This window comes from Lissotriton vulgaris, chromosome 6, assembly GCF_964263255.1.
Source record: "Lissotriton vulgaris chromosome 6, aLisVul1.2, whole genome shotgun sequence".
NCBI classification, from domain to species: Eukaryota; Metazoa; Chordata; class Amphibia; order Caudata; family Salamandridae; genus Lissotriton; species Lissotriton vulgaris.
Window position 1 is genome coordinate 1,528,572,232 of NC_141694.1, and position 25,187 is coordinate 1,528,597,418.

The 25,187-nt window shown below is 43.1% G+C and overlaps 2 protein-coding genes across 6 annotated transcripts in view; one reads left to right on the plus strand and one right to left on the minus strand.

Moving 5' to 3' along the window:
• PLCB4 (phospholipase C beta 4) overlaps positions 1-25,187 on the plus strand; it is a 1,177,624-nt gene that overhangs the window by 931,857 nt on the left and 220,580 nt on the right. For all 5 annotated transcript variants that reach the window (XM_086927702.1, XM_086927703.1, XM_086927699.1 and 2 more), the window contains 6 exons: positions 3,201-3,285; positions 3,519-3,643; positions 11,641-11,692; positions 14,279-14,381; positions 20,022-20,186; positions 20,904-21,108. In XM_086927702.1, the coding sequence (XP_086783828.1) occupies positions 3,201-3,285; positions 3,519-3,643; positions 11,641-11,692; positions 14,279-14,381; positions 20,022-20,186; positions 20,904-21,108 (735 nt within the window). The remainder of the gene's footprint in view (positions 1-3,200; positions 3,286-3,518; positions 3,644-11,640; positions 11,693-14,278; positions 14,382-20,021; positions 20,187-20,903; positions 21,109-25,187) is intronic.
• On the minus strand, positions 18,499-18,843 carry LOC147709097 (large ribosomal subunit protein eL37-like). The gene has a single exon (XM_086925433.1). It carries the CDS (start codon positions 18,841-18,843, stop codon positions 18,550-18,552), a length of 294 nt encoding a protein of 97 aa, XP_086781559.1. The 3' UTR covers positions 18,499-18,549.

Here is a 25,187-nt window from a genome sequence, read left to right on the forward strand (position 1 = left end):
GAGGGATGAAGGGGGGATGTGGATCTTCTGGCAACTGGTAACCAATATATGGCCCTCAAGGCAGGGGAGATGTGGGCTTTTGGCTGCGCATGTAGGAGTAGTCTGGCAGCAGAGATCTGAATCTGTTGAAGTTTTCATAGGTGATAAAGATGATCCGTGGTAGAGGCCATCGGCTTAATCAAGAATAGACAGTACAAAAGAGATATTGGCTTGTACCTTGTGTGGTAATCCCAGGTGGGGCAAGACATGTCGCAGAGTTTTCATAGTAATGAAGCTTGATCTTGCTAATTTGTCCACTTGGGCATTCATTGATAATGTGGCGTTCATGGTAATTCCAAGGATTCTTATTCCCTTACATATTTTAGGAGGTGATCCCAGATCGTCAGGCCAGGCGCAAAGTGGGTATTCATTTTTCCAATTGCCACATATGAGTATTTCGGTTTTGGAAGCATTCAATTTGAGAAGTACAGTTTGGATGAGAAAGGTGGAGAATGGATGACATTTGTTCTGTTTCGAAGGTAGGATGTGATCAGTCGAGGGCAGTCCCCTCTGTACCGGCTTCATAGAGTCTTTGGATTAGAGTGTCATGGTCAACTGTATCTAAGGCAGCAGAGAGATCCATGAGAAGTAGTTCAGCATCCCCGTTGCAGGCTAAGGTGTGTATTTAAGGTCATCGTAGATGGTGATATGGGCAGATTCTGTGCCTCTTCCTGGACGAAATCCTGTTTGGAAGTGTTAGATTTGATAGCTGGAAGAGGTAATATGTGTGGTGTAGTGGAATATGAGGATTGCTTTGTTTTGTATTTTTGGTAAAAAGACTGGGGTATGGTGTTGCTGGATGAAATGATGTAGGGCTGAATATGGGTTTGGTGGTGACAGAAATAGGTCTTTTAGGGGCAAGTAGAGGGTAGAGTGGGTGCTTTGTATGAACAGGCAGTGTGTGTCTGGATGGATTAAAGTTATGTATAATGTGGCTTTGTGATGTGTGGATTTGTTAGTGGTATAGGGCAGAGTGGTGTTTTATGGGAGACTGAAGGTGCCATTGTGTGGCAGGTGGGGCAGAAAAGTGTGTATGTGTGGTTTGTGGTTTTTTTTTAGCGGTTTTTGATACAATGAAATGTGGTTAGGATTTACTTGTTGTATATGATTCAAGTGTGTTTGGTGTGAGTGTGCTAATATGTTTGTGAATGGGTTATGGTTGGTACTTGTGGATGGAAAAAAGGGCAGTATTTCTGTCCCTAGGCCCGTCCTGTCCCGAACAGGCCCAAACAGGCAACTCCTCTTGCCTACTCTGCTCGTAGCCTCGAGCCTGGGCGGGGATGCCCTGAGCCCTAAGTTTAAATACCCCCAGTGATCAGGTGACACCTTCAGCCAATGGAAAGCCCTAACCCTAACCAATCAGAACCCTCACCCTAAGCCCTAGGACCAATAGGAGATTGGGTCCTTATAACCAATCACAGCCCTAGTCCTTGCAACCAATCAGAAGCCTGAGCCCTAAGTCCAATAGAAAACCCAGCCTCAGGAACCAATCAGAATCCCAAACTTATTAGCCAATCAGAGCCCTAATTCCAATAGAAAACCTAGCCTCAGGAACCAATCAGAATCCCAAACCTATCAGCCAATCAGAACCCTCACCCTAAGTCCAGTAGGAACTCCAGATATAGGAGCCAATCAGTCCACAGATGTAATGACCAATAGGAAACTTATATAAGGGGCAGGTGACCCTAAGAACAAGCCAATGGCCCGGGGGCAGGAAAACTGCTCCTAAAGACCAGAATCTCCTTGGAGACAGACAGGCTCAATCCATATCTTGAAAGTCCAAGTTTTAACCTTGCAGGTAAGGTCCCATTCTAAGCCACTTAATATACTGCTTTCGTGCACCTAAACAGATCACCTTTTCTAGCCAAAACGAGTGCTACATACACTTTCCAAACAGACTTTAAACCATAAAGCAGATGAAGTAGTCTTTTAAACACACTCTGCTTAGCCTCTGGGGGTGTACTTTGCCCTTTTAACTATATAATAACATAATTGGGGGGCATGGGGCTATGAGCTAGCGGCTGGCCCTGCAGGCCTAAGCACAGTACAGGGGAAAGTATGACGCAAATTTAAACAGTCACTGGTAAAAGAAACAGCAGTTTTCACAACACAGTTTTAACCATAATCAGATGAAGTAGTCTTTTAAATACACTCTGCTCACCCTCTGAGGGTCTACTTTGTCTACGACACAAATTCAAACAGTCACAGGTAGAAAAAAATGTCAGTTTTCTCAACACAGTTTAAACCATAAAGCAGAGGAAATAGTATTTTAACTACACTGCTTACCCTCTGCGGGCTTATTTTGCCTTTTAAACTTTATAAAACAAACACGTGTGGTGGGGCGAGGGGCTTGCCCCTGCAGACCTAAGCACAACACTGGGGAAGCTAGGACACAATTTCAGTCACTTGTGGAATATCAAGATATCTCATATATGGGCACATTTCTATGCCTGGCTACTTAAGAGACATGTGAGGAAGTGCAAACGGTTAGAAGACGGCCCCTAAGGCTTCCCAGACTTTTACAAGAAAATGGGTAAACATTTTACATCACATTATTTTCTAGTCATAATCAAGTTTGCCACATGGAGGCGCTGAAACGCCAGCAGTGTGGTGGCCTGCCGTACTGTGTTCTTCATTGCCTCGTCAACTGATGCGGTGCCCAGAATATGTTGATAAGGTTGTTTTTGCTTGTTTCATTACAATGTGCCGCTGTGAGTCATGTAATTGTCACAAAGGCAAACAGTTTGCCTGGATGTTTTAATTATGTGGTGCATTTAAATGTGATCACGATATTGTGTTTTTTGATAAGCCCATTGCCCTGGGTCTGCAAGATTCTCAGCCGTTCATTATACAGGACAAGAAACCTCATTTACAGGCACCTTAATTATAAGACCTCTTTGTACTAGTATATAAAAACGCGAGCGTTTATAATGAACTACAAGAAATATGTTTTTCGCAGTCAAGAAATGTTTTAAAACAGCAATGTAAAATGGAAGATAGTTATTAATTATTGTTTACCAGTTTTTGGGAGACATAATAATTTGCACCCATATAGACGTTTGCATTTTCACGGTGCATCTTTGATTCCAGATTAGCTTATTTGCATCGTAGACTTTTTGCCTAATGTTTTAAACATTTTTTTTCTTTTCTTTCTTTTGTAGAGCGCAACATTCATTACAACATGTCCTCTTTTAATGAGTCCGTCGGATTGGGCTATTTGAAGACGCACGCGATTGAGTTCGTGAAGTATCCTTAGATGAAAGCGCCATGATGCTATTGTGTGAGCTTGAAGTGGGTACCGAGCGGGCGAGTGCGGACATCTTTGAGCAAGCAAATAGAACAGGCGCCATGAATACGCATCACAAGATGGCGTAGAGAGGGGAGCGCGCGGCACAGGATGGGCCAGAGAGGGGAGCACGCACCATGCGTAATGGCGCTATAGACCATTGTGATCTCGTTTTCCTTAATGAGCAACACAGCTATAACAAACGCCAAATGAGTCGGATATACCCCAAGGGAGGCCGAGTGGATTCCAGTAATTACATGCCTCAGATTTTCTGGAACGCTGGCTGCCAGATGGTCTCGCTGAACTTTCAGACCCCAGGTACACGATGCCGTCCACTCGGAGAGCTTTGCGTTCCCCAGAAAGGCTTCATCCGTACTGCTCTAGCAGATGGCATTTATTTGCTTTTGGCAATTTTTGTAAAAGAAGGAGGCATATGGCAAAAAGCCAGATGAGTGTGGGGTCATAAAAGCAGAAAACACGTGCCTAAAACGCACATGAATCGTCACATGCGACAGTGCTTTTGCTGCAAGTGATGCCAACATAGCGATTTGGTCACAAATAGAATTTGCCTTTTGTTTGACAGACGAAAAGAGTATCATGACTTGCTGGATGTGTATGTTAAGCTACTCTATGCCATTTGTCATTAGGTGAAAGTCCGAGATATCTTGAGGCCTGATATATTACGTTTTACAGTCACAAGGTCTGCCATTCGTAAAATCACATGCTTTACAATCCAAAAACCATTATTCTGAATGCACCAAAGACACAGTTGGATATGTAATTCTGACTCGTAATGCGCACTTTGTATCATCACTCTTTCTGAATTCCAGTAAAATGTGTGTGTGGCTTGCGACCAGTATTGCCCTTAAGAGAGGAGGTGCAATAAAACAACAAGAGTTCGGCATTTTGTGAAGTTAGTATGATTCACAAATGGAACCCTGCCTCATTAATATAATCTCTCTATATATACCACACATATATCTGTGTGTGTGTGTGTCATATATATATATATATATATATATATATATATATATATATATATATATATATATATATATATATATATATCTCTCTCTCTCTCTCTCTCTCTCTCTCTCTATATATATATATATATATACATCCATATATATGCATACATCCATATATATACATACATCCATATATATACATACATCTATATATATATATATATATATATATATATATATATATATATATATATACATATACACATATCCATTGAAAAACACAAAGGTTTAAGTGAAGTTATTGTGTGGTAATACTATCTTACTCAACTTGGGAAAAACCTGTAAGTTACACTACTGTTTGGCAAATAACGTCCCAGTCACCCTGACCTGTGAATAAGGAAAATATTTGTCTAAAAGAGATTCCCCCCATACCTTTTTAAGAAATATGCATCACCGGTCAACCCTTATCTGTTTGCTATATATATGAAATGGCTAAACAGGCACATTACCCCGTGACCTCAGAGGTGCCACAATAGCATTAATCCTGGAGCCCGACAAACCAACCATGGTGCATAATGCAGCACACATAGAAAGTGCAAAATAGGCGGAGAAATTAATAATTTCTCCTTGAATCGCCATCCTAACACCAGGTTTTACCTAGCCTTAGCTTTTGTTGCTGCTCCATCCTTGTAAATGTGGAGCTGTGTCAAATAGCAATGGGTTTCGCAGCGGAACGTCCATTGCACCACCTGTAACACGCCCCTTTCACGCTAAGTAAAGCGTGAAAGGGGGCCTTATTTACAAGGCCTTGTAAATAAGGAGAAGGGGATATAGTCACCAGAACGTTACTAAACAGTGATGTTCTGGTGGCGATATCCCCTTGTAAGCATGTCCTTAAGTCTTTCATTTTATATTTCCCCACCATGAAAGTTTCTTTTGGACAAAACTCTTACCTTTTACTAAAGAAGGACATCAATATCTACCAACATTCATGCAATTCAGTACAGCTTGAAAATCAGAAACACTGCATTGAGCAGGTGTAAAATAATCTCCACAAACAAGGAGTCAGACTTCAAGGACGTCATTGGCTGTTCTCACAAAAAAAGCCTGTTTGGTACCACACTAAGCTAAGGGCGAGCTAGTATTTCTTAACTCGAGGTTTTACGCAAGGTGCAGCCAATGCGATGACAACCAACAAAGAGTTAGCCAAATGTAATTTCACTGAAATTACACATTATGTGTGAGAATTTTATGCAGTTTTCCATTTACCCCTTGTGTGTGTCTGGTTTTATTTGGTGTAAGGTGTTGACGCAAAGCCAGGTCAGCCTCCCACCCTGGTTTTAAAGATTTTCAGCTGAGGGATTTGGAGGTTCTCCTCCACGGAGATTTACATTGGAACAAAGTGCGACTGGAAACTAAAATCACCACTGGTAAAAATGTTCAAACCAGATCACGCTGTAGGAGACCACGGCTAGAAGGAGGTGGGTGGGGGGCCAGGGGGGCCACAGTTGGGCCATGACAGATCATCCTGTTCTGAAAGCAGTCTCATGCCTGCACCCTACTGCAAACATGCCGGAGTGGCAACATGGCTTGCATTGGTATGAGCATTTTAAAGCATTCTGGGACAACACCATTAGTCAATGCTTAATGACTCCCTCTCCACTGCTCTCCTCTTACACATTATATCTTACTATCTCCCTATCCTTCGCTCTCAGATTTGCGCTCCACAGATCTCTCTATTTTATTCTTCCAGCATATATTTTTCTCATCTCCCTTTCTAGCCCAGAAGTGCACTTCTCTTCATATTACCTTCCCCTCTCTCTCTCTTCCCTGTTTTATTTCACTCTCTTTCCATCTCACCTCTGTCTGTGTCTCGTACTTTGTCCCTTCTTTTTCTATTCTTCCTGTTTCTATTTCTCCACATGTTTTCTCTTTCTCAATGTCTCCCCTCTCTATTTTCCCTTCCTTTCTTTCCATCTCTCTTTTTATTTTTATTTTCGATGCTCACCCCTTTCCCTTTTATTTCTGCCTATCCCACAACATTTTCAGCATCTTTTTCTGGCACTCCTCTCTTTTTCCTTGCTCTCCCTCTGTTTACTCCATCGTCCTATCGGCGATACCCCTTTCTGGATCTCAGCAGCGTTTCTATGGAATACCTGACCTCACCTGCGTTCGCCTCCCTTCCCATGTCATCTGCCCCCTCTCTCTCCGCTTACTGTGTTAAGTCATGAATATTATAATGAGCAAGGCACTTTATTATCACTAAAAAGATAAATCAGTTACAGCTGATGCAGCAGAGAGTTCAGAGCACTCTTTAAACGAACCCGGTGACCCCAAACTAATTGAATTCTAGATCCTCGTTCTCATTGTAATAGAGTGACTCATGTAACTCCCCCACCCTAAAACACTGTACACCCACCTGCTTCTCTCGCTGAAGATACTAGGCCAACCAAACTGCCACTGAATACTACACGGTACCTCCGTATACTTTACTTCTCCCATCAATGTAATCCCGTATGCTTGGGGCTAGGCAAACAAAACAATGCAACCTATTGTCCTCAAACTACCATAGGACTTCGCAGGAAAGCGAAACCATAGTAATGACATAGCTTTTTATACAAAAAACACAGTTGATGGACAGAATGTAGAACAATGTCATACATTCACCCCAGTACAAGGATCTGGGCCTAAATCCATCGTTTTTTGCACTCCACACCACCCTGGGTTAGACACTGGCTATATGCAAATCAGCTCTGACCCTGTGCCTCATGGGAACAGTCCAGTCCGAACTCCCAAGCCATGTCTTTCCCAGACCGGAATCAAGCATCCAAGGACCAGTTTCTGGCTATCAGCTTTCATCAGCCTGGATAGCTTGACTCCAGTGGTGTGGAGAGCCTGGGACTCACGTCTGAGTATACCCAGCACACTCGGGGTAAAAATTACAAAAAACACAGTTGATAGACAGAATGTAAAACAATGTCATACATTCACCCCAGTACAAGGATCTGGGCCTAAATCCATCGTTTTTTTGCACTCCACACCACCCTGGGTTAGACACTGGCTATATGCAAATCGGCTCTGACCCTGTGCCTCATGGGAACAGTCCAGTCCGAACTACCAAGCCATGTCTTTCCCAGACCGGAATCAAGCATCCAAGAACCGGTTTCTGGCTATCAGCTTTCATCAGCCTGGATAGCTTGACTCCAGTGGTGTGGAGAGCCTGGGACTCACGTCTGAGTATACCCAGCACACTCGGGGTGAAAATTGCAAAACACACAGTTGATGGACAGAATGTAGAACAATGTCATACTGATAGCCAACACAGGGTCAGAGCTGATATACTCAGACGTGAGTCCCAGGCTCTCCAAACCACTGGAGTCAAGCTATCCAGGCTGATGAAGGCTGATAGCCAGAAACCGGTCCTTGGATGCTTGATTCCGGTCTGGGAAAGACATGGCTTGGTAGTTCGGACTGGACTGTTCCCATGAGGCACAGGGTCAGAGCTGATTTGCATATAGCCAGTGCCTAACCCAGGGTGGTGTGGAGTGCAAAAAAACAATGGATTTAGGCCCAGATCCTTGTACTGGGGTGAATGTATGACATTGTTCTACATTCTGTCCATCAACTGTGTTTTTTGCAATTTTCACCCCGAGTGTGCTGGGTATACCCAGACGTGAGTCCCAGGCTCTCCACACCACTGGAGTCAAGCTATCCAGGCTGATGAAGGCTGATAGCCAGAAACCGGTCCTTGGATGCTTGATTCCGGTCTGGGAAAGACATGGCTTGGTAGTTCGACTGGACTGTTCCCATGAGGCGTAGGGTCAGAGCTGATTTGCATATAGCCAGTGTCTAACCCAGGGTGGTGTGGAGTGCAAAAAAACGATGGATTTAGGCCCAGATCCTTGTACTGGGGTGAATGTATGACATTGCTCTACATTCTGTCCATCAACTGTGTTTTTTGCAATTTTCACCCCGAGTGTGCTGGGTATACTCAGACGTGAGTCCCAGGCTCTCCAAACCACTGGAGTCAAGCTATCCAGGCTGATGCAGGCTGATAGCCAGAAACCGGTCCTTGGATGCTTGATTCCGGTCTGGGAAAGACATGGCTTGGTAGTTCGGACTGGACTGTTCCCATGAGGCACAGGGTCAGAGCTGATTTGCATATAGCCAGTGTCTAACCCAGGGTGGTGTGGAGTGCAAAAAAACGATGGATTTAGGCCCAGATCCTTGTACTGGGGTGAATGTATGACATTGTTCTACATTCTGTCCATCAACTGTGTTTTTTGCAATTTTCAACCCGAGTGTGCTGGGTATACTCAGGCGTTAGTCTTAGGCTCTCCACACTACTGGAGTCAAGCTATCCAGGCTGATGAAGGCTGATAGCCAGAAACCGGTCCTTGGATGCTTGATTCCGGTCTGGGAAAGACATGGCTTGGTAGTTTGGACTGGACTGTTCCCATGAGGCACAGGGTCAGAGCTGATTTGCATATAGCCAGTGTCTAACCCAGGGTGGTGTGGAGTGCAAAAAAACGACGGATTTAGGCCCAGATCCTTGTACTGGGGTGAATGTATGACATTGTTCTACATTCTGTCCATCAACTGTGTTTTTTGCAATAGCTTTTTATACAAGCATACACCTAGTTTGACATATGAAGTTACGTGTTATTTACCATTCAGCTCAAGCCGGTGAGTACCCTGAATCATTATATATCTGCTCGAGGCGCTATGAGAAAGCCTATGTTGGAAATGGCCCTTTTTGCAGGGTTATCCCCAAACTTTTGCTTCTTCCTCCCTTGTTTTTCATGTCCTGTGGTTGTTGGCATAGGACTCTGGGCGCTTTACCACTGCTGATCAGTGCTAAAGTGCATATGCTCCCTGTATAAATTGTGATTGTAATTGGTTATCTATGATTGGCATATTTGTGTCACCAAGAAGTCCCCATAAAGTGCACTGAGTGTGCCAGGGCTGGTGATTCAAATGCTACTAGTGGGCCTGCAGCACTGATTGTGCCACCCACATGAGTAGCCCTAAAATGGTGTCTCAGGCCTGCCACTGCAGTTCCTGTGTGCAGTCTGTGAACTGCCATGTCCTCCTGGGCAGTGTCCCCACTGACCATGCCTAACCCTTCCCTTTCTTTACACATTGGTCACCCCTATGGAAGGCCCAAGGTACCCCCTTGGGCAGGGTGCAGTGTATGTGAAAGGTAGAGCATGTACTAGTGCAGGTGACATGATCTGGTAGTGAATGACAGCCATTTTCGTTTTTCACTATTGTAAGGCTACCTTGCCCATAGGCTATCATGGGGAATGCTGGCTACAGTGGCTACCACCATATCGTCCCATAGGAGCAAGGTAGGACATAAAAGTCTGGTATCCCTGAACTCAGAATTTAATAACACATCTTTTAGGAAAGGTGGTTTTTAAATCCTGTGTTTGAGAACAGCACTTTTAGAAAGTAGGTGTTCTCTTGTCCGACCTTTTTGTGTGCCTTGGCCTGTTTGTGAATTGACTGTCTGGTTTGAGAGTGACAGCGGCTGGGGAGCCCCCAGGAGGCTGGCTGAGTCAGCCCTAGGCTGAATGACTGCATCTTGAGTGGTGGGAGGGGATTGCACCTGGGCCTGAATATGGCTGTGCCTGCCTTCAACAATGCAGGTTCCACCTCCTGCTGGGCGGCTGGCGACTCAGCCCCTCTCTCTGAAAGGAAAGGAGAATCCAGGAAAACAAAATGCTCAAGGAACACCCAGAATTGGTTCAGACCGGGCTCAGAGCCCTCCTGCACAAAGGGACCAAAGACTTTCAGGGGTCTAAGTACAGGGCCCCTGACTACAGAAAATTAGATCATCCTGGAATCAAGAAGGAACCTCTGCCAAGGAGAAAGCTGGAAGACTGAAGAAGGAAGACTGTCCTGCTGTTGCTGTGCTGGACTGACCTAAAGTTGCTTTGCTGCCAAGGAGAGGGGAAGGACTTTGCTTTGTGCTGTGTCCCCTTGCTTGAAGAAATCTCCAAGGGCCTGAGAAGAGCTGGCTTCCTGTTAAGAAGTCCCAGGAACAAAAGGACTTCACCCCCAGCTTCCCTGAAACACTGCTGATAGAGTTCTGTCCTTCCTAGAGTGCGTGGGCCAGTTGTGGTGTACCTGTGTTGGGAAGCTGGAAACCAAGATTTTAAAGAAGTTCTATCGCAACGCTCGCTTGCTGAGTGCATCCCCGCAAGTGCGAGGAAATTCCCGCCGCTACGAAGGCCAAGATCGTCACAGCGCCTGTTGCCGCTGCCAGAGTCGTCGCATCCTTCATTTACGGGACGCACGTGTCCGGTGCGGGAAGATTACCATTGCTGCGAGTATCGTCGCAGAGCCTGTCGTCACTTGGTGAGATCGTCGCACCGCTTGCTTGCGGAACGCATCACGTCGCTGCGAGAGTCGTTGCAGAGCCATCGCATCGAGGGGCCGCGAGAGGAGAAGATTGTCGCTGAGCCTCGCATCGTTGCTGCACCGGAGATCGTCGCCACCCCGAAGATCGTCGCATCCTACCTTTTGCGAGCCGCTTCCACCGAAACCTGTGCACCGGAATCTACGCAAGGTATCGCATCCCTCCCCATACAGACCGGAGTCAGTGCAACACGCCTGCTACATCGAGCGGGGTTGTCGCATCACCTCCCCAGGGTCTCAGGAGTGACGCATCGCTTGCTTTTCAACGCTACAGCTTTCATTTGGAACTTTTGTCTCATCTAACGGTACTGTTGGCTAAAAAGTGACGCAACTCTGGATTATTTTAACGCAACTTTAAGAACACTTTTGAAACCATATTCTTGAAATTTGTATGTTGGATTTTTGTCGTTTTGGTCTTGTGTAGTTTAGATTAAATACCTTTATTTTTCTAAACTGTTGTGGAGTCAGTTTGTGGTGTTTTCACTGTGTTACTGTGAGTGTTGGTACAAATACTTTGCACATTGCTTTTGATAAGCCTGACTGCTTGTGCCAAGCTACCAAGGGGGTGAGCAGGGGTTATCTAAAGAGTGTATCCTCCTTACCGTGACTAGAAGCAAGGGTCTCTATTTGGACAGTGGTACCTACCTCTGACAACTAAAGACCCCCAGTTCTAACACCCAACATAACATCAAAAATGTTTCAGATCACACTACAGAGGGTGCTATTTTTTTGAATTTGCTGTAAACGCAGTCTTGTATTTCTTACTCTTTTAACATAAAGCATTTTGTTGAGAAGAAATACTCGTTTTATGATTAGGTAACTGCTAATTCTCGAATTTGTGCATACATTGATTGTGTTTTTCTAAATGGAAACTGAAATATAATTTCTGCTTAAAGGGTAACTCACCTTTTTCTCCCGTGACAGATTTAGCAATGCAGTTAAATCAAGGAAAGTTTGAGTATAATGGCTCATGTGGGTAAGTGAGACATTTTAAATGTATAACCAGACTATTCTGATATTGTTTCAACATACCTTTAATAAAAATGGTCTGTTAGGTTAATTCGGTGCTTAGCAGTCGCCTCCTTGGCTCAATAACGATACCTCTGCCCCTTGTCTAAACCCAAACGAGATGAAGAGCAGAAGTGAGGAGCGGCAGTGTTCTAGACTAGAGGACAAGGGTGTTTAAGAATGCTTTCCGAAATGGGGTGAAGAGCAGTTCTCAAGGGCATAGCTATCAGTGGTGCAGCAGGTGCAGAGGCACCTAGTCCTGGTGGGGGGCACTGACACTTGATTAATGCTTTATTTTACTAGCCAAGCAGCAGTTGGTGCCGCCACGGCCGCTGCAGGTATGAGCGTTGGGGCCACGTGAGAGGTATTTCAAGAGACAACCATGAGGGAAAATTATTTATTTATTTATTTAATTTTCCCTCGTGGTCGTCTCTCGAAATCTGCCCTCATGTGGCCCCACTGCTCTTACCTGCAGCGGCCGCGGATGAGTTGGTGGGAGGGTGCATGTTGATTGCTTGCAGTGGTGCCCATGCCATCCGTGCCAGAATACTGGCAGTTATGTTTCTGAGAGATGGGGAGGTAGTGTACGAACAGGCACAAGGATCGCCATCTTGTATTAAATCTCCTGGAGGCAGATTTGCAAGAAAGTGCCACAGCATTGCACCTCAAGCCCTTTGGCTGCGCCATGCTGCGGCACATTCAGAGCACAGGAATGTGACAAATTTACAATGATATGTCGCATTCATGTGCTCTTCCCTGCACTGGCGCACAAACAGCTGCAATGCGCCTGTGCAGGCACCTGTGCACCATGGTGCAAGGATGCCTGCGTCATGGGGAGTTTGTTTTTGTGCAGGAAGGGACATGAAAACATTCACTACATGCGTGCTGTAGAATAGAGCACGCATTGAAAGGGAATAAATGAGGAGAAATGAAAACATTTCCCATGTTTGCGCCTCGTTACGCCACCCTAGGGTGACGTAGCATACTGACGCATTTCCAGGTTTACAATTCCTCTTAAATCTGGAAACTTGTCTGGTTCCATGGATGTTGCATGGGAACACCCACAGCAACACCCATAGAACGCCCCTTCCATGCAAAGTGCTACGTGTAAAGGAGCCGTATTCCAAGGACAGGAAAACCAAGTAGGTTGACTTTTCCTGTCCTTCAAATATGGTGCAGTGAAATGCACAGCCACTGCGTCACAAAAAAGTGATGTACTGGCAGTGCAAGGGGCTTGTAAATCTGCCCCTTGGTTTTGGGGAATCAACTAGAAATAGTTCCTAAGCACACCATTACATTTCACTGTGTTTTCCAAGACATAAACAGTGTCATTGTGTTACGTGAGGTCGATGACATTCACTTGTAAATAACAAGACCTTCATTATGAGTAAGGCTCCCGGTTTTTAGTTTTTACGGATTTTTACAGATAAATACAGAAAATTGTGCTTCTCTTAAGTGACTCTCCGTGCTTTCTTTCATGAATTATAGGCCAGCAGCTGAGCAGATGGTCAGCATGGGAAATTAAAAAAACAGGATGAAATGTCTTTAAATAACGAAGTATGTTAACATATTCATGGTATAGTGCTAATATCTACCATTGTATATATTGCGTAATATTTGGCAGCTTAAATAACTAAAATATGACAGGCATTAAAGTATGAGTGCGCGTCTGTCAGTTAAATAGATATGGAAATATACAGTTTTACAACTTCATTTATACGCAAACACAAAATAAATATGGATAAATACAGATAAAATGGCCAAAAAGTAAATATGGATAAATACGGACGGAAATGGCCAAAAATATATACCATAAAACCGGGAGTCCTAATTATGAGTGACCACTTAATTCCAGTGGGGCTTGTAGGTCCTGTGTCACTGGTAAAAGCAGTTACCCTCCTCATTGGATTCTGGGATCCACAGGTGTGTTGCGGACCTGCTTTGTATCAGCTGGAGATTTCAGCTGCTAAGAGCAGTCAAGAGCTCTGGTATAAGCTTTGAGGGAATCTGGAATTACTAGAGGACTGAGACCCAGATTTACTTAAGCCCCCCCCACCCCCCGGTAATTCCCCATTTCTCAGTTGAATCTTGGAGTTTTACCTGTAATTACCATTATACCATAGATGCTGATCTGTAAATTTGCAACATTAATTCTCACTTAAACTTATGTTTATTAAAATACCGATCACTGCAGCTTCAGTTTAAATTGTTCTTCAAAACAACAATCCATATGTTGGTAATGCAGCCTGGGAACACCTTTTTAAGAAGAGATCATCTTCTGTAAAAGAGGCGCAAGTGCCATATAGCAGCTACCATCTGACAACTGACACATTTACCCTCATTCTCCAAATACAAATCTCTCCTTTGTCTGCCATAGAAGAAAGTAGACATGAACTAGAGATGTTAGTGACTCTTTCCCTGTATGTTTTATGCATTTTTAATGTTTCCAATGTATAGAATTGGCCGCTTTTGTTAGTTCTACTGGTGAAATGTAGTAGTTTATAAACCTGGTCAAATTCTACTTTTGATAAGAAATTCTATAATGCTTTTTAAGGTACCTCCTTAAACCAGACTTTATGCGACGCCCGGACAGAACATTTGACCCTTTCTCTGAAACACCCGTCGATGGTGTCATTGCAGCTACTTGTTCTGTACAGGTATGAATTGAATGTTAAGACTTCAGTGCTCCTCACTGAATTTAAATACTCTTCAAAGCAAATGTTGGGTGTTACTGGTCAGCGCCATGCACGTTTGGCACAGGAGTATTTGTATGAATTGTAAACAACAATTTTATTCTGTTTAGAGTGTCAATCAGTCTTGCAAAAATATATTTTTTGATACTTTGTGAACATTTACATTTAGCGCTAAACCCTTCTGGATGAGGTTTAGGTAGTGAGGCTTGAAACAGGAATGCAGACGGAAGTCTGCTATTTGTGTAATGCCTACCATGATACATGTATGTATATATATGTATGCCTGTAAGTATGTGGTATTTCTATAGTGCGAACCTAGACAAAAGGCAGTGAAATGCTATTGAGGGTCAAAGACAAGCCTAAAGTTGACACGTGATAGGAGAGATAGCTGGTTTGTGGACTGTTAATGTCCTGCAAAGTAGTAATCTTTTAAAAAGGTATGCATTTGCATTCAACTCTTTCCCAGAGTTAGGGTGGTTCTAATGGATACAAGATGATGTTTCAGATCCTGGGTTCATAAAGGGAAAAGGCCTGCTACTTTATATTGAATTTTTACACTTCTTATTCTGCAATCTGATGGTGCCACGTCTGTGAGTCTTCTCGGAACAACCAGAAACAGTCAACTTGTGTGCAAGATAAGTGAGGGTGCTGGTCGTGATGGTTATCTAAATGATTCAGTTAGTTTTTGAAGATGGTGCGTGCTGTCCTGGATAGCCAATGAAGTTTCATCAGAATGTGGGTGATGTGATCATATTTCTTCAGACCCTTAGGAGACACACTACAGTGTGTAAGTTGACCATAAGGGGTGCCAGTGTGAAATCTAGGAGGCCATGGAGCAGAGATTACCCATCATCCAGATGCTGGAGTATAATGGCTTGAACAGCTGTTGTGAAGTAGCTTTCATGAAGAAATGGTTTCACTTTCTTTATAAGAGAGAGCTGGTACCAGCCTGTCTTTGTGTGTTTTGATAATGTCCTTATGGATCAGGTTAGTATCCATAGTGAACACGAGTGTCTTGGCATTCAGTGAACGTTGAGCTTTAGAGCTTTAGAGCTTTCAAGGTTCATGTGATTGAGCCAAGTGTGTACTGTTTCATGTTTCCTGCCTATTGCAAATAACAGCATTTTGTCTTGGTTTGGTTGAGTTTTAGGCAGATGTGTAACATCAAGGTTTGGATAATATCCAGGCAGCATGTGAGGCATTGAATGCCTGAAGCACCGGAGACTTTCAAATAGCCTTATTAATTTCTTCCAAGTGCTTACTCTTGCACCATGCGCTTTGTGGATCTATGTTCTCTCGGGGATGCTGTCCTTGGCCAATTGAATGAGTGAGAAATGAATTTATCACCACTTCCTTAAGAAACCCATTGCAAATCCTATGATGCTACACAGATACCCATCTGTCTTCAACTTTACCTTCTCCTGAAAAAGTCTAGAACGAGACGTTAGGTAGATCATCTCAGTTGTTTGTGAAAGAGCATTTCTGCTACATGATAACTGCAGAGGCTTTTGGCTCCTGAGGGACACAGTGTTGAGATATATGTTAGCTTATGAGATGATTGACAATATTTTTGTGATTAAAAAGATTTAAAGAGGCTTTTCAGAATCATCTTCGAATGGATATGATCATTTCTCCATAAACAAGTCCAAAGTAGAACGTGAATTAGCTGAAATGCCTCTCTTTAAAATGTATATTAGCTAATTGACAAAGGCAATCAAACTACCCCTGCTGTATTTGACACCGAGGTCAATCTTCAGCTGAAAAATTAATCTATGTGTCAAACCAGTATCGCTAATTGGCAAGCCCATGTGGATATCTGTATAAAGGAGGATGACATGTAACCTTCGGATGTAAAATGGAGAAATATAGGTTGCAATAAAATAGTAATCCACTTGTGTATCACACACACTATAGAACTGCCTCAAACTCAATGCAGAAATCTTACTGCAACCTTACTGCATGAATGAACCCAGTGATCTTCACCTACCGTCATCACATGCTTTCAGTAGTCATGATAATGGAAATGCAATTATTACTTCAATGTAAACTATACAATCTACCCCAAATAAGCACACCAGCAGACTATGAATAGTGCAAAATCAGGTGGCCAGACTAGTCCTTCTCTGAATCAAGGATGTAAAGAACCGGCCCTAAATACAACAAGATCGTTCCCAGATGTTTTCCACAACATATGCCAAGTTTTATAGAACATGACTGCAATGTTTGTGAAGATGCTGCTACCTCACTATGAGTCATAGAAGAGCATTCATTCAGCCCATGCATATGCAAATACATAACTTCAGTTAAATACGTAAAAACATCTGGGCAAGATCATTGAGTGCTGAGTCCAACAATCTGGCACACTCTGGACTTAACTTTCAAAGTAAATCAAATCACTTTTTTTAAATGGCTTCTAATAAAAAATCGCCATCCAGTAATGGCGAGCTCCAGTTTAGGACTCGCCTCACGTACTGGTTGGACATTGGAAGTCCATGACCTACAACACAGAACATGCATATCTTCCCTTCACTTACTTCTCTTTCTTACCTAATAAACCCATCACTTGTGAGCCAAAATCAGCACTCGTGAGCCACAATCACTGAGTCAACCAATCTGGAGAAGCCCGCCCTTTGTCACCACCACATAATAGACTAATTCAACCCAGGACTCTGCCTACATCACTCGGTGGTTATATAAACTCAAAGTAAGTGTGCAGGACAAAGAGTTATGGTGCTTCCACAAGTCAGTATGCCTGATAATATTTAAAATATCAAGAGGAAAAGAAATACGGGTAGTTCCTGTAGCAATAAAAGAGCATTCCAAGGGAAGCACATCGGTCCGAATGGGACACCCTATTGTGCCTGCTCAAATGTCAGCCTTCAGGCACAGCCTCACAGCAGTGGGTTTGCAAGCAGCAGGAGCTGGCATGGCTCATGAGTAGGGGGGTGGGCATGAGGGGAGAGGGGTGTTGTGAAAAAAATAAAATAAAAAAACAATCACTTACCTTGCTTCCACCCAGTCCAGCGTCGCAGCTCCTCCTCTCCTGCTTCCGATTTCTGGAACAGGAAGCATGCAGCAAGGCTCCCTCCCCTTAGCCAATTACAACTCTGCACTTGCAGGATTGTGATTGGTCTGACCGCCGTGACACAGCGCTCAGCCAGGGGCTGAATGGGAGCAAACTCCATGCAGGCTGTAAAGCAGCCTACATGGAGAAGTAGGAAAGCGCGCATGGCTGGTTTGGGCTTCCCCAGAGGGCTGACCAAACAGTCACTGCGCACTTTTAGGAGTGACCAAATCACTCATCCAATGCCCTGCTCGCAGAGCAGCCCTGCCCACTTCATGTTTTTGCTTCTGCACTGCATAAAAGCAGTGGGGCAGCGCTCTTCCGCCATAGCGGAGGACCCGCCCCTGTTTGCAAGTTATCATTCACTACATAAGCATTTACCAGTAGCTGTCCACCAGCCACCACTGACTTTGCTGAGCCAAGCACAAGTCAGAGGAGCTATTGATCAAGCGGAGCTTTCTATGTTCGTAGTAGATCTTCCTTAAAATTCCCAAGTGGAAGGTGCTTTTAGTATATATAGACAACACTTATGCCATCTATGTATGCCTGGCATGGTCAACTGTAAATCTCACAATTATCCTGAATTTTCCCACAACGCAGAAGTGAAGAATATAAAGACAGAGAAAACCATCATACTCTGCAATACTATGTTCACAACTACATTTATAATTATCTGATTGAGAAGTAGTCATTTGTGATCTCCACATGTTGGCAACAGTTCAAACTAGCCGAGAAATCTTGCTGATTATTAGGGGAGAAATGACTGAGTGAATTATTTTCCTGGTCCAAACATCAGCAAAATCTCTGTAAATTGCTGTGGTCCTTAAAAGTCAGATTATTGCACTTAGGTTTAGATTGTTTGTTGGCACATAGAATGTACATTTGCAATGCACAAGGAAAAAGTGGACTATTACATCTTGTAAGACATATTGGAACTAGTCTCTATACAAAACATTCTGACGCAGAAATGTTTTCCAAAGCACAGAGGCACTACTTCGGAAAGCAGCCTTGTATGTGTTTTCTTTTTTTTTTTTTTTTCATGTGGCATTTTTTATTTTAACAAAATATTTATGAGGAACTGTATGCTGCAACTGCTGCCCTCTTCGGTTTTGGTGTTGTGCCCTCACGGAATCCATTCCTGAATCTACGGTAGACAACCTTCAAGTGTCTCATGCGGCCGGTACCTGTGGTGTTGCGTCTCTTAGCCTTCACACTCCAGTTATACTTTCTCTTGCGCTTGGCAAGATATCCGCACTTACCACAGGTACATTTCTCGAGATGGTACGCCTTTGAACCACAACGATGGCACAGTGTGTGCATCTTATTTCGGCGTTTGCCAAACGATGGCGTTCCCTTGATCATCTTGCCACAATGGCCGATACGATAGAGACCGGAAGCTTGTAAGTGGTGTGTGTCCATTTTAAATGGACACAAACCACATATGGAGGTAATTGGCTGCACAAACATGTTGCATGATGACATATCATTGTCCACGCAAGGTAACCCCAGGGAGAGGTGGTGTTCCTGACAACTGCTGGGGCGCGATTCAGCACCAGATGTTTACAGTGTATTGTTTTGGTGCAAAACTACTTGAAAAATTCAGTTCTTTTGAGTCAAAATTTCGACAAGCACCTCTACATACCTTGAAGATGTAAATAGGCCTAGGTGGTGAACTCCGCTCCGTTTGTGGAGTTTGTAGAGTTTCCTGTACTTCGGGCTCCGCAGTGCTCGCGTGATGAAGAAAACTTCGCTCTGCATAGAGCAGCAAAGTTTTTTTCCGGCTCGTGCTCACCAATGGTGAGTTGGCAAGCGTAAGCTGGCACTCGGGTAGAATTTCAACTCGCACGGCAGAAAGATCCGCGCAAATGGCAGTTCGCACTGCACTCCGTCACTTGCGGAACTCCGCTGAGTTTTTTTGTCACTGAACTCTGCCCAGGCCTAAATATAAATATCTTCAAGCTGCATATATGTCAAGTTTAGTATAATAACCCTATGGAACCATATATACTTACCTGCTCAATATTGTAGCTTCACAATATTTTTTCCTTGATATTTCAGTGACCTCCATAACTACTGCCTATAGTTAATGAAATGATGCTGAAATTCAGCTCCTGTAATCCACTCGCCCCTCGGTCTCGTTCTTCTCCATCTCTTCATGAGTGCCCCTAATCCCATCTCACAGTATATAAAATTCACCCACTCCTGTGCTAGTAACCTTGACTCCCACTGAATGAACTTCCCCTATATTCAATTTTAGCTACCATTCACCCACTGCAGATTATTGCGCAACCGGTCCACCTCTAGGTAACTTATCGTCCCTTTTTGGTATTGCGGCAGGTCTCAATACCTTCATATCAGGGCAAATCTACAACACATATATGACATAGAAAGTGCAGCCTTTATACCAGTCCGACGGGTGTTTGAATTCTAAACAGTCTTTTTTGCTGTTAAATTAACTCTTATTGGGTAATAGATTAGATGCCTCTATAACGTTTGCTGCATGTAAAACCGTAGCTCATTGTACATTTATTTCATCCTAGGTGATATCAGGACAGTTTTTATCAGACAAAAAAATTGGCACATATGTTGAAGTAGATATGTACGGCTTACCAACGGACACAATACGGAAGGAATTCAGGACACGTATGGTGATGAACAATGGTCTCAACCCTGTTTACAACGAGGAGTCATTTGTTTTCCGAAAGGTAAGTCCTTCTGAAGCACATGCTCGGGTATTTGAAGTCCAAATCGCACTTCCCCAGAGTTATTTGAGCTTTATGATGCAGCCCTTTGAGCAGGCTTCGTAAATGTACCTCTGTTTTTTCAAGCGATTTTGCATTCATGCAATGATAGAATTATTTTTTCTCTATGGTATAATGTGTTTAGTGCATAGAAACACATGGCGATACAGCACAATGTCATTCTGTCTTCAGCGGTGGTGTGCTTTAAATTATTATCAGATGATGTAACAATGTGATTCAGTGGACGTAATTATTATTCACATTCCACTTGCACTGGTCACTACCATACTTCAAGGCAGCTGGAGACACTGCATATATCAGGGGGCTCTACTTATTAAGGTCACTCCTCCTGGAAAAATGTTTAATGTTCAGATGTGGGCATAATCAATATCGATTTTTTAAAAATCTCTGGAGGATACTGGCAGATTTAATATTCCCTTTACCAGAAACTATTTCCTGCGGTAACCAACATGACTTTGTATATTGATACATTTCTTAAATAAAAAATAATAATGTGTGATATTATGATAAAAGTGCCCTGGACTTACATTTTTAGTGGCCAGTACTTAAGGATCCAATGTATTATTTCAAACTTCTTTCAGTAGACACCAAATACACCAAACCCAGCTGTGCCTGTTGGCTTTCGCCTTTAGTGAAACTTTCTGATTCCTGCCCACCCAGGTGATCCTGCCTGACCTCGCTGTTGTGAGGATCGCAGTGTATGATGACAACAGCAAGCTGATTGGCCAGAGAATCCTGCCTCTCGATGGCCTTCAGGCGGGATACAGGCACATCTCCCTCAGAAACGAAGGCAACAAGCCGCTATCCCTTCCAACAATTTTCTGCAACATCGTTCTGAAAACATATGTGCCTGATGGGTTTGGAGGTAAGGAAAGCGCATGTAAAATGTTGCACCTGAAATACAGTTTTTTCAGAAGATAGTGATGATTGACATAAAAATAGTCGTAGTAAAATATTGCCCTTCTATTATTCAGTTATAAACAACACTTTTGTTTACAAAATGCTGATCAGCTACCTCATCAACAATAGCTTAAGCCATTAAGCCAGATGATGCAAAAGATAAGTATTTAGACCCATTGGGTAGCATGTGAATGTATACATTTCAGAAATATTTTCTGCAAAAGCATAGGGCCTTATTCGCCAAAGACCAGTAAATCTGTACCCACAGATGTGCCCCAAGTATGGTGCAGAATTACTTGTTTTTGGTATTCGACAACTGTCCCAGTAGTATGCTTGGAAAGCAGCACCAGGCACAGGCTGATGTTTCTTTCCAGGCGTACTACATACAATGACATAGCGAGCTATCGGGTCATATAACCCTTATTTAGAGTTCTACATAGCTAGAGTTCCACACATGGTACTGGAGCATGCTATGGAAATGTACTTTTTGTCCCAATGGGGAAAACATTTTTCCCCATGGAGAAAGCTCTTCTGCTAGACCCCCACCAAATATAGAGGTGATCTATTCTCCCTCCCATCCTGGAGGAGGAGGTACTCCAGGCCTTGGTTTGAATAAATCTCTGGTCATTTCTAGGATAGGAAGGGATGAAGTCAGAGTTTTCGATTGCCCCCAAACATAGATGTTTGTGGCCAATCCCAAACCTTTTGCAAACCATGTCTTGTCGCGTCCACTTCCCATCTCTTTAGTGGAATATACGACTGTGGATTTCTCCACAGTTATGGCAGAGAAACGCACAGCAGTAAATCCATTTACACTCTCCAGGAATCTCTTTGAACTCCTGACAGGCATAAATAGGGAATAGCTTTTCAATAACCCCTTATAAATTGACAAAACACAGACTACAAAAACCTCAACTATACGTGCATTTTGCCCGAAGGCCACTAATAAGCCGTTGCCCACAAATATGGTAGGACCAAAGTTGAAATAGAAATTGAAGCGAGTTTTAAAATATCAGGAAGTACATTTGGCTGGATTTAATAATTAAGTACAGGTCGAATTACGAACAGAGGTATTTATCCAAAGTCAAGATTTTGACAGTCTACATTTTCCAGTCCATGTTGTTGCAAAATATGTGTTACCAGCTTATGTATATCTACATGATTGTTTTCCTCGTGTATGTTGTCACCTGACATTGTGGTTTAAGCCTTATCTGTTGGTGTGTATATAAAAAACTCTTGATGTATGTCTAAAACATTCAATGTATGTCTATAACTCCCTCGCCGTACTCATTCTTCACAGCAAAGAGCTAGAGTGCTCCAGTTCAGAAACGAAAACAGTCTGAAAGGCGGCCTGTCTGTGACACAACACATTGTAACCAGCCATATAAAAATAATAAAATGGGGGAAGAAATCATCTCTTCCCAGCAAAGTGTTTCTGTGACTAACACATTTGAAACACCCATACCATCCCCAGGCCTGTTGTTGTGTTCCCCAGAAGGAATCTGCCAACTTTTAAGAGAAAAGGAACATTAGCAAGTGTGTCTCAACCTTCCCACAGAGCTATGGACTTGTGGGTAATGGTGTTAGGAGTCAGAAAAACCTGACAGAGAACTTCTCAGATATTGTCAAGCCCGTTCCAGAATTACTTGTTCTTTTATTACAAATAATATTATTAAGGATTATGACATTAGCTATTAATGACTCCACAAACAAGATGGATAAATGGTAAACACTAGGCACACCCCTATCATATCATCATCCCTAACCAACTAATCTAAATCCTATCTATAGTAAAATGATCTGACCTGCTGCTTGATTATACTTGAATATTTTAACTTAATGCCATTTTGTATAAAGTCATAGCCCTATCTTTGGGTGTCTCTCCAGCAACTGGTCCGTCTGCCTTGCCTCAGTAACCGTTGGTTATTATACCTTTTTCATATATTATGGTCTATGGGATGAGGACTACCTGGCTAGTGCTGTGCACGTCCGTTGGCCGACGCGGCCCCGCCCACTCATTAAAACTCCTGCGCTGCGGCTGAATTTGCGCCGCAGTTAAGGAGTTAAGAAGCACTCAGAAGCTGCTGTTGTTGTATCCTGCCATTTCCTCTGATACTGAACCATGTCAGGTCATGTGCATGTGCAAGACAGATTCCCAGCTATCAGAGGAGGTATGATTCTGCAGAAAGTGGAAACACATATTCGATATTTTGTAAACATCCGAAACAGAACAAGTCAATTGAGCACGTATAATTTGGATCTCTGCATACAACTGACAGGCCTGCGTTAGTAATTAACAGGCATGTCTTTGGGACGTAAACTACTGTCATAAACGTCTTTGCATTCAGTGCGCAAACGATGACCATGCTAACATACAGCATATCCTCTGTAGTATGCTAAATTATCTAAACACAGGGAAAAAGCTGTCACACATGTCACTGTCTCAGAGACCCTATTCCAAAGAGATGCATCATGAATATTTGGGTACTCCTACATTTCTTTTTTCAAGGTAGTGATCCCAAACTACTTATTTAGATACCCATTGCACTGGCTAAAGAATTATCTTAGCTTGTAATAGAGAGATTTTATTATAAGCTGAGGAATACATCATGTTTACGCCAACGTTACACAAAACCATTGTACTTTACCAGCCAAGATGCAAGTTACATTGCATCCACCATGCTAGGCTAGTGTGAAATGCGATCCTACATGATATATAAGAACACTAGGTAAGTTATACATAACTGATCGTAGCAAGAATTGGACATGAGCAGTTTTGACGAAACAACAGACAAACACAAATGTGAAATACCACTAATCACTTCACAATTAACATAACGTGTATTTGTAAGGTGCACGTTCACCCATGGGTATCTTGGCATTAAATAACAGATGTTTATTGCTACCCAACTCAGTGGTACTCATTTTGTTGATTTCTGAATGATGAAAGGTTGAGTGGACCCGCCAGGACTTGAACCTGTGATAATGAGGTCAAACACAGGCCCCTAGAGTGGGCGTATTAGTCCCCTAAGCCACCAGATACAGTGGAGTTGGCATAATTTACAAACATTTCACACCTATACACGGTCCCAGAGAAAGAAAAATAGGCCATATTCATGCTAACCAGATGCAAATCATACATCTTTCTCATAGTCAGAAGTTTCGAAAATCAATATCTGGAAGAGGCAGCTTACCAATGAGAATGTTCAGGGGCCTGAATCTGCCCAACAATACTTCTGCTGCACAGCTCCAAATCCTCAAAGTGTCAAAATGTCAGAGGAAGACAAAATTCAAACCATGAGGGTACTAGTCCTATTATGTATAAAAAGACATTACAAATACCCTTGCGTACTGTGAACCTCTGTCATCAGCCTATTTCCTCTATACGGCTATCGACACCTACAGTCACTGACATAGTTGAGGGTATGCTTGGAAGTACATATTTAGTAGTGTAATCCAAGACTAAAATGAGACCTGGTTGATATCCAGTCATCTGTTGGCATTCAATTTTTAAACACTGTACTTGTTTCTTATGTTACTGTAGATGTAAACAATCCAATCAAAGAGCCCCATGTGTGGTTGTGTGAAGACTGTGATTCACTCTATGGTTTGGTTAGATATTTTGTTCACTGTGCCTTGCTTTCAGTACTTTAGCCAGCTTGTGCTATGATTTGTCAGTGAACATGCAGGATTACTACAAGTCTGCAATGTGGCTTTCGTAGTGGGTCAGATGGTTTGGTTTGACTGTTTGCAGGGGGAGGGTTTCTTGAGTGACAAGCATGTGCAGAGAGGACATTGGTTTGGAAGTTAGAGGGACATAGGAATGCTGGTAGGACCGATTGTCTGACTGCTGTCCTCGCGAGCCCTTTCTATTCACTGAGTCCAGAAAAGTTCCCCCTGCTGTATTACAATGCAGCCACTGCTACCGTGGTGGTCGCAGCTGTGGCGGAGCACAAAATACCCGAATATGTCACTGCAGATATGTATAAAACTCAAATTAAACATGTGAATTGTACACACACGCATAACATCTGGGGATGTGCC